Source organism: Pinus tabuliformis, chromosome 1_1 (genome assembly GCF_031772625.1).
Source record: "Pinus tabuliformis cultivar Carrire ecotype Pingquan chromosome 1_1, CPIR1, whole genome shotgun sequence".
NCBI lineage: Eukaryota > Viridiplantae > Streptophyta > Pinopsida > Pinales > Pinaceae > Pinus > Pinus tabuliformis.
Genome location: NC_142297.1, coordinates 360,572,559 through 360,583,421, shown reverse-complemented (window position 1 = coordinate 360,583,421; position 10,863 = coordinate 360,572,559). Strand labels below are relative to the sequence as shown.

General features: G+C 33.9%; 1 protein-coding gene across 1 annotated transcript; it reads right to left on the bottom strand.

Moving 5' to 3' along the window:
- Positions 1-10,089: 10,089 nt before the first annotated feature.
- On the bottom strand, positions 10,090-10,464 carry LOC149213084 (UDP-glycosyltransferase 91C1-like). Its single transcript, XM_089388916.1, has one exon. It carries the CDS (start codon positions 10,462-10,464, stop codon positions 10,090-10,092), a length of 375 nt encoding a protein of 124 aa, XP_089245042.1.
- Positions 10,465-10,863: the final 399 nt, after the last annotated feature.

Genomic DNA, 10,863 nt, shown 5'->3' with positions numbered 1-10,863 from the left:
TATCTATCAAGAAAAGTATGTGGTAGACAATTTGGAGAGGTTTAAGATGCAGAACAGCAAACTCGCACCAACTCCAACTGTCATGGGTTTGAATTTGAGCAAAGAAGATTATAGCAGCAATGTCAATCCAGCATTATACAAAAGTATGATAGGCAGCCTGATGTATTTGACCACCACTACGCCGGATATAAGGTATGCAGTGAGCCTAGTGTCAAGGTTCATGAAGAAACCCAAGGAGACACATTGGCAAGCAGTGAAAAGAATTCTAAGGTATGTCAATGGGACAAAACAATATGGAACTTTGTACACCGCAACACATGATTTTAGGTTGGTTGGTTACACCGGCAGTGATTGAGTAGGAAGTGTCGATGACAGAAAGAGCATGTCGAGTAATGTTTTTCATTTGGGTTTCGGAGCTGTTTCATGGGCTTCCAAAAAGTAGGCAATAGTTTCATTGCCAAGAGTATAAGTTGAATATGTCGATGCAATAGCAGCAGCGTGCCAGGTAGTTTGGATCAGATGGATGTTGAGGGATCTTCACCGCAACCAAGATGGAGCAACAACTATTTTCTGTGATAACACATCCGTAATTGCATTGTCAAAGAATTCAGTCTTTCACAAGAGGACCAAGCATATTGATGCTAAATATCATTTTATCAGAGATTTGACTAACAATGATGAAATTTTGTTGTAGCATTGTAGGTCACAGGAACAGTTTGCTGATATTTTCACAAATCCATTGACATGAGAAAGTTTTGTTTATCTCGGATACACTTTGGGAATTATCAATGGCAGTAGTTGCGATTAAGGGGGTGTTGGAAATAATAATCCCAACCACTGCCTTAACACACTGACAAACACCATGCTTGCGAATTGTCAATGGCAGTAGTTGCGATTAAGGGGGAGTGTTGGAAATAATAATCCCAACCACTACCTTAACACACTGACAAACACCATGCTTGCCCAGTCAACCTCTGCACGATTGTGATTTAGTTTGCAAGCAAAAAGACAAAAGTCAGAACAGAAGTTCAAAGCGGACCATTCCGGAACACATCCCAGAAGTTAAAGGAATTTAATGAAGTTGGTAAATAAATATGGGCAAACATTCACTCCGCGACTGTTGCCCACACTCCACAACACCTGCAAGTTCAGAAAATCATAACTATGTAAAATCGCCCATGTTGCGTATTAAATATTTTATCTTTCATCCAATTAATGTCAAATTCATATGTTAAGATAAATATGTAAGTAAAAGTCATTTGTAATGTTGGGCATGTTGGGTAAGTTAGGCAGCGAGACTCTGTGAGATAGTGAGGAGAAAATCGTAGTGGAAATACTGGTGGGCACGTGAAAAACAATTTTATGGAGTTTTACAGGAGTTTTACAGAAGTCCGCAACCAAGTGATGCATAAATTGTAGCATGCCTTTTGTGTTTTACTTGGAATAAAACCAATCTTATTTTATAGAGTTTTACAGAAGTTTACTTTGCAACCCAGTGAAGCCTAAATAGTAGTATGTCTTTTGTGTTTTACTTGGAGTAGCGACCTCCAATTTATCACATCAATATATTTTCCTATGTTTTATATTATAATCAAAAGTAAATTTCTTATATGTCTTAACCCTTCACAAGTAAATTTCTGCAACCCTCTTTTATTTGGCTATGTTTTGTTGTGAATGAACTCTGTGTTTTAATTAAAAGTCCCTGTGTGGTTGTTATATCCTCACCACAGTCAAAGATTTACCTTTCCACAACTGAAGTTGACCTTGCTTACTTTACCGCAACCAATTTTTGAGCTCCTTTGCCCTTGTCAAAATATTTTCCTAACAATTGTGGTTGAGGACAAGCTTTCTTAGTTTGGTTAAGTTCATGCTTTCCATTGGAAAATTTCTCTTCATACTGCTTTCTATAACAGTAAGTGATTAAAAAATTCCTAGGTTACCCAGCTCTTGTGGTAATTCTCCAAATAAAACACCATTGTTTTGGAAAATTAAGGTTTTTAATTCTTTAAAAATTTGAGCATGGGACATTGAATCTGAACTCTTCAATAGAGAGGTGGTGGCATTGAATGCATATTGGTGATATCATCAACTACGTTCATAGTTGGAGCATATAAAATTCAGAGCATTGGAGCATGTGGAAGTCGAGCTTGAGCTTGAACCTGGGCAAGGTAGAATACATATTTTCCGATAAGCCCTGGTCCAAATGAAATGTGACTGTGGGATATTAATAACGTTTTGGAAAAAATAAAACGTCAAAAATATGCTCTATAAATGTCAAGACACATCACCAGAAACGACGATGCAATTTTTTTAAACATGTTTGAAGAGTTAAGTGCCCCCATGATAGGAATTTTGCCCTTGAAATTCCAACCCTGTTGTGAAGCACAATAAATATCTCCTTGTTTGTAATTCCACGCAAACTTGATACCATTGAAATGTTAAAATGGAGAGAAAATAGAAAGTGAGAAGGTTGATTTAAACATGTCCCTGCAAACCAACCTATATAACACTTTCTCGCTTTCATTAAATTGGAAAAAATACAAATAATGAGTGTCTATTCCCTTTACTAATGCGAAGTGTCTACCCTTATTTATATATATATATATATATATATATATATATAGTGAAAACACTTATTATTACTTAATTTGGTTAAGGAGAATCTAATCATTCATTGGAGGCGATGGAATGGGGATTTTTTATAACAGAGAATGGAAAGTGCCATAGTGAGGATTTATGCAAAATCATGTGCAAAATCTACACTTCGATTGCCTAGGTGGATGAACCTAATTATTAATAACATGATGCAGTGTTAGGTTAAAAAACACACACAAAAAAATAAAAATTATATTTACTTCTCACATATATATCTAACTAATTTAATTCGTTAATTCATTACATTTTATAGTGGAGAAATAAAAGTTGGTATTTATCTAGAAGGGAAATTTATTTATCATTATTATTAGAAGTTAATAATGATAATTGCATTTTTTATTTAATTATTCCAATTTTTAAAATTAAAATAATTAATTAATTTCTTATGATATTTTTATTTATATAGCATTTTTTAATATATTTTTAAAATTTTGTAAATAAAAAAAGTAATAATCTCATTAATATTAAAAACACATAAAATTAATTTTAATATTATATAATATTTATTTTTAATCAATACACATTTTAATTTGCTTTCAATGTAATTTATTATTTAACCTATTATCTAATTTGTAAATGTTATATACAAATAAATATACTTTTACTTTTACAATAGTGGGGAAACCTACCATAACTTAGTTGTTAAACTAATTCTTATTTAAGGGAAATCGCACCCCTGTCATTGTCCGATGGTCCTTAAGGAAAATGCTTTCACTCTTATCAAATGCCCTCTAGGATTTGGGTGGTTCACCTCTTTCCTTACCAACCAGAAAATATTGTTAAAGCATATAAATATAGTTTTACTATTCAAACAAATAATATAATAATAAATATTTTAAATAAGACATTATTAACAAATTAATAATTTCATTAATATTAGAAATATGTAATATTTAATTATTAAAAAAAATAGATACAAAACTTAATAATAAACATATGCTTAGGGGCATAGAGCAATGATGATAGGGTTTTCTATTAAGTTACTCTGTTGTGTAAATGTCAATGGTTTTAAAGTCTAGGGAAAAAAATCTAACCATTCTAAGGGTTGGTGTGGCTCTAAGTATGATTTTGATGGCTTAAATGCCCCTGAGTCACCCTTACTCAAACCATAATTTATAGATGTGAGTCATCTCAAAACTCACATTATCTAGTAAACAAAAAAACAAATAAACTTTTTAAATAAGACACAATTAAGAAATTAATGATAAAAAATTAATAATCTCATTATAATATTTAATTTTAATACAATAAATTTTAATTTTAATTTTAAATCATACAAATTTTAATATAATTTATTATTTAACCTAGGATCTAACTTATTTTGGAATATTTTATTTCTTTCATTTTAAATAAATTTAATTTTAATATAATAAAATTTTTATTTTATTTTAAATCATACCAATTTTAATTTAATTAAAATAAATTTAATGCAAATTTATTTTAATGTGAATATTTTGAATTATCATATATAACAAATTTAAAGTGGAGCTTTCATAATATTAGTAATAATTTATTCGCTATATTTACACTGTATCCATCGTAAACGAAAATATATTTCATAATTAATTATTTTTTAGAATTATTAAAACTTAATATTGATGGAGATAATCCCATTTTAATTAATTGACTATCTTTTTAAATTATTAAAATCAAATATTAATCTTCAAATAAACCGTTATCAACTTAATAAAATGCAGCATTATTGACTTAAAACAAAACACAGCAACAATTTTCTAATAAATTCGGATGCCTAGACCTTGTTATCCACTACGCGTATAATATAATGCTACGTGCAACTAGAATGGGTTTGCTGCATAAAGCTACTTGCAACTTGCATGTGGACACTAATAAATAAAATGGGTTTGCTGTATAAAGCTACTGGCTACTTGCATGTGCGCTATAATAAATAAAATGGGTTTGCTGTATAATGCTATTTGCCACTTGCATGTGCACATTAATAAATAAATATACTTTAAAAAACTTTGATTAAAAAACATTTTGGCATTTTGTATTGTGTTTTAATTATATCACTTCTTGGAGTGGGCGGAAATGTAAAGCACGCCAAAAAAAGGGAAAGGTGTTAGTTGACGAATATTTTGACTTTAGTGGCTCATTCCATCTATCAGTAAACAGAGTAGTCCTCTATAGAGGTTGAAGAATTATTTGGACGGTCAAAAAACGGAGTCGTCTGTAGAGGTTGAAGAATTATTGGACGGTCAAAAGTGGTCAGAAATTTGACAAAAAAAAAATTAAATTTTTTTATAGAGGGCATTTCAATTATGTTTTTGATGATGGAAATAGATTCAACACTATTAAAAACTTCAAAAACACATTAAATTATGAAATTTGACAATTTTTATTTAAATTGACAAAAATCCCTATCTTTCAAAATATAACTAAAAGTTTCCATAACTTTCAAAAAAAACCAATCTAATTAAACTATAGCAAAAAATAATTATCAAAAATACCGTCTAAACCCATCACTAAAGCAATTCATATAAAAATTTTGAACTTCAAATTCCATCGCTGACCGAGAGTGATCGTGCTTACATAATGCCACTGCATTTAATCAAATGTTAGAACATCATATTGAATATATTGTATTCATGGAAAATAAATAAACGAAATTTTAAAAAAATTCATATATAAAGCTTACCAATATTTCAATAATAAATTCAGATGCCAAAAAGAGAATACAATAATTATATATGTATGCGGAAAATAGTTCCTGGTAGACTTGGTATTGGTAGCTGCCGCAATAATAATACAAAAATTATATATAAAAAATAGTTTTGTGTAGACATGGTATATGTAGCTGTTGTAATAATAATAATAACAATAATAATAATGATTCTACTTTACCATGTATATCATTAACTTGTAAATAGACTTTGTTACAATATAGTGAGTTAATACTATGGTTTATCATATTACTACATGGTCAAAAAAAATAACTTATTTCACAATTAAAATTTTTCATAACAATATGACAAAATTCTAAATCATGGATATTCACCCCCACTTTTCCATTGACATTATTAACTTGTGAATAAGCTTCATTATAACACTGTGGGTTAATACCATGGTTTATCAATACCACATGCCAAAAAATATTTCACGATCAAAATATTTTTCATCAACACGACAAGAACCATGGATATTCACCCTCACTTTACCATGGATATTATTAACTTGTAAATAGTCTTTGTTACAATACCATGGCTTCTCAATACCACATGCCCGAAAACGATAACTTATTTCACAATAAGAATATTTTATTTTAATTTTATTTTATAACTTTTTTTAGTTGAAGCTAAAAGGAAAAATGTTATAGTTACTTTAGAGATATATCTAAATCTTGTATCCTCACTAATACTAAAAATATTCCCATAGAAATTAAATTAAGGTTTTAATAAAATTGAAAATGAGAATACTTTCATATTTAAAGATGTGGAATTTATATAACATAAATAAGATTAGTAAGAACCAACATAGATCCATCCTAACTATGGATCCAAGTGATGAAAATCGAGATAGTGAGAAAGCTAGAGAGAGAGAGAGAGAGAGAGAGAGAGAGAGAGAGAAAGAGTGATGGGGGAGAGACAGAGGGAAGTGGGAGAGAAAGGGAGAGAGAGGAATCACGAGAGAGAAGGAGATAGAGATGGAGTTGCAAGGGAAGAGAGGAATCAAGAGAGAGAAGGAGATAGAGATGGAGTTGCAGGGGGGAGAGCGAAGGAAGAATAAAGATAGAGTGAGAAAGGTTGAGAAAGTGAGGGTGTGACAAGGGAGCAATGGAGCGATAGTGAGGGAGAGAGGAGAGTGGGGGGAAGAGAGAGGAACAGAGAGGAAAAAGGAGAGAGAGAAATAGATATGAAAAGAGAATGTATATATTTCTGAGTGAGATAAAAAGACCAAATAAAAAAGAAAATCATTATTTATACATCCACCAGCCAAAAAATCAATAGTAATCTCCGAAAACTCCTATCGAGAGGCTCCTATGGGCCGGCTTCAGGATTAATACTCTAACACACTCATATAAAATTTTGAGGATGAATGGGAAAACATGGTAATGTCGTAGGCCCTCAAATTAAACACTGATAATACTATTAGAACTATTGTTGACCCATATTATTTCACTTCACTAGCCTTGTGGAAAAGGTTCACTCGATCTATATTGCTTTTCGCAGTAACAACATTACATTACATGTTGTTCTTCTAGTAGCCTTCACCCAACATTTGAAGCTTTTGAATGAAATCATGGACATAACTCTGCTTATTGGCTGCTATAATCTCACAGGCCTTGGTCATGTTGGATCTCCATTTCTCCCCCTCAGCTCTAGACATTGCAATTTCTAGTGTTTTAGATATCTTTTCTCTTAGAAAAGAGCCATCATCTCCCCTTTCGATTTCGATCCCCGCCTCTAATTCCCCAGATATTAGCCGAGAATTCAAGTCGTGGTCATATTGAAGGGGAAGAATGATGACGGGTATTCCGAAGCTTAGTGACTCCATGATGGAGCCCCATCCCCCGTGGCTCAGTGACCAACTGACTGCTGGGTGCGAGAGAATCCGTACTTGCTGTACCCAGCCCTGGACGACACGCCCTCGGTCTTATCTTCACCTTCAAAGCACGATCTCACGATTGTCGCCTTCAAAGCAGGATCTCATGATTGTCACCACACATGCTTCCAGGCAGGGCTTAAATTTTACGAGTCGCCCTACCCATTAAAGAATTTTTTTGTGACAGTTTTACTTTTAAACCGCCCTTCATGTGACTTTGGATATTTACTTTTACCCTGCATAATAGTTTTCCAAAACAACAGTCAAAGAAGAAAAGTAATCTAGAAACAAGATGCAGGTTGGTTTCATGAGCTTAGCGGGTATGTTCGCTGGCATCCATCATGAACTACAATTATCCTTGTAGCTTTCGAACAAATAGCCCAGATTTCACACTATTTTAGCTACGACTTCCCTTAATATTTAAGATTGAAAATTAAAAAAGAACTATGAATTACTGTGTCTTCTCCACGTTATGCCATTTTATGCCAGATTGGACGTATTAGGCACTTGGATTAAGAACTTCCCAAAACAATCATGATTTGGATAAGAACTCTTGGTTTCTTGGACTGGTCGGAACAACGTAGATTTCTTGCAAGTTAAATTTATTTGGTGAAACTGATACAATGGACATTGAATAAGGTTTTTTCTCCAGATAGAACCAAGATTTGGAGATTTTATTTTTTGTTATGAAATTATATATTACGGAGAAATGGAACACATAAAATATTGTAGAAATATAAACACAGAAAATGCATAAAACAAGAGAGACACAGATATATGTGGTTTACCGAGTTTGGGCTACATCCACGACGAAACAGTCAGTCCTTCTTTTACTATATTATCCAGCAAACTGAAGAGATACAACCTACAACAGATCCGCTGTAACACCCTCTTCGCTCTCAATCTCCTCTCTCTTCCTCACTTAGAATACATATATACATAGACGCAATGCAATTCCCTCATATATAGTGAAGGGTTTCCTTCTAGGGCAAAAAACCAGAAATTAAACATAACTTCTACTGTCATATCATCCGCTTAATGAATGGCCCAGATTGACTAGAAATTACTAGACTTTTACAAGGTAATTTTACATCTATTTTTAGCTTTGGGGGCGCTGCCCCCAAACCCCTACGGGGAGACCACTGCCCCCGGGCCCCCCATCCGGGGGGGATTTACCCCCCCATGTGGATCTTCTTGGGGTATACATACGGCTAAAACCTTTGAATACACAAGATAATCAGGCTCCACACCCAACATTTTTATTTACTCAAAGTGATTTCTCAATAAATTCTCCTATTAATCTACACCAATTATGCTAATTTTTACTTCTGCATCTAAGAAATAAACATTGAGGAATATTTGTTGTAAATTCATCTAGCAGGGACATATCAATATTAATGCGTGAGAGGAAAACTATTTTGAATTCTTACAGAAATGATAAAGTAGAGCTAAACATGATGTGGATTAGTTCTATTTTCCCAAAAACAATTTCCAATCCAATTCTAAATCAATAAAATCGTCGCTTCAAGTTCCCATAAAAAAGTAACTTATAACAAAATAATAGGAAACCCCAATTTTAAAAATATTCATCACCGTGTTCCATAAATCTAGGGAAAAGGGGAAACGCCAGTGAAAATGTGGTAAATATAGGTAATTTTAACCTACATCTTTTGAATTCAGAATCGATTGTGCAAAACAACACCTCCCTTGGACTGAATTGAATATAAAATAGTACCGAAAATGCATAAGAATTTGTGCGTTGGCCTTGATCTAGTTTGTTTGGGGTGATGGAGAAAACCCATTGGGAGAGGGACATGCAATAAACTTTGGTATCTTGTCTCTGGTCATCTAAACTAGCAGAGTTCGCCATTGTGATTAAAAAAAAGGCATTTAAATTTTCTTTTATAGACATGTTATATAGAGTTCTAATTGGTAGCCAACAAAAGGAAATAGAAGCATTACCTGCTTAATAGCGTCCTTCGATGACGAAGAAGTTTACATGCAATGGCAAATCTTGAACCAGGGTAACAGATGGATCAGAAAAACTATTGTCCGTGTATTGGCTGTGTAGAGTCCTCAAGTTCTTCCAATGGTAACAACATGAAAACAATGCACTGATGCCAAAAACTATTAACAAAAACCGAGTTGTTCGTGAAGGAAACCCCAAGATCCACCATAGGGTTTCCACCCGAATAAACCAATGCATGCAACAGTTGTAGTAGGATATGCAAAACACCACAGCGAGAGGAAAAGGAGAAGGAAACAAGAACAATGACGGGAGCGATCAACACGACACTCCAAAGAGATTCCAGACAATAAATTTCATTCAAAATTCCAGCAACATGTATTAAAAAGGCCACCAATCCATAGAGATTTTGAAAAATGGCATTAATGTGATTCCTAGTGCTAATGGCATTAAATGTGATTCCCAGTGCTAGACTGACTTAAATAAATATATAAAATATATACATAAAATTTGAAACTTCCGATTTTTTTATCTGCCCGTTATTTTGATGTTTTTCTAAATAATTAACCAGTCAACAATGATGTGTTTATTTAGAAATCAAAACCAGAAAAAACAGGCAAACGAGCGTCAATTTTAAAGCATGCTTCCAGGCATATACCCAATCGAGAGATTGGATTGACATGTCCAGTTCTTGCTCTGTACATAACTAACAAATCCCGCGCTTTGAACAGCCGCAACGTGATCACCGATGACAGAAACCCCGGCGAAGGAACCGCGAGCTCCTCGGCATTTATTTCCTAGTTCCGCAATTTACAAGGCTGGAATGCATGACAACAGAACACGCGGGAAAGCACTGCAAAATATATCACCGAAATGTGCATCTTCGTAGCAATAGTCTGCATCCAATACTAGTGGTGGTCCTGGATGAGATAATCCAGCGAGAGCTGTCCGAGAAGGCATTCAAACGGCTTCTCCATTCTGTCCATCGTGTTGCAGAGTGCAGCGCACATTTCTGGAGGGATGTCTGCCATGCATTCCGCTCCGGGAGTGAGGCCCTCCGTGGGTGGTAACGCCCGTGCCACCAGATTGATCTGGCCCAGCCACTTCTGAAAGCATGAGGAAGGCCTGATTCTGGAAATGTTGACAGGCGTGGAGACGAAGGAGACTTTGTGGCCATGAGTAGCGAGAGCCTTTGAGAGCTCCAAGAAAGGATTTATGTGGCCCTGAGCTAACAATGGAAACATCACAAAGTGAAGCTTCATTTTGGCATTGCGATCGTCCATCGTATGATCGAACACTTCCTCAGGCAGATTGGTGGTGTGAGAAAGATTGGATTCTATGGCTCAGCCATCATGGACTATATACAGAACAAAGAAACTGTAGAAGAAACCATTGACCAAGAACATTGTCCACAACTACCATTCATTATTAAACTTTTATATGTAGACATTTAAGCTACCATTCATCATAAAGTTTTTAATTACAGTCAATATCTTATCACGATTTACAGTAAATAGACTAAGATGCTAATACGTTTCACGATAATGGACTAATGAAGAAAAAATGGTATTACTTTGGGTAAGTTTATTCTTGTAGACATCTCTTATAAAACTTCCATTTCTCTCTCTATTGCAAAAAAGAAATTGGTGGATTTACAGGTTTGAATCCATGGAGATAGAAGT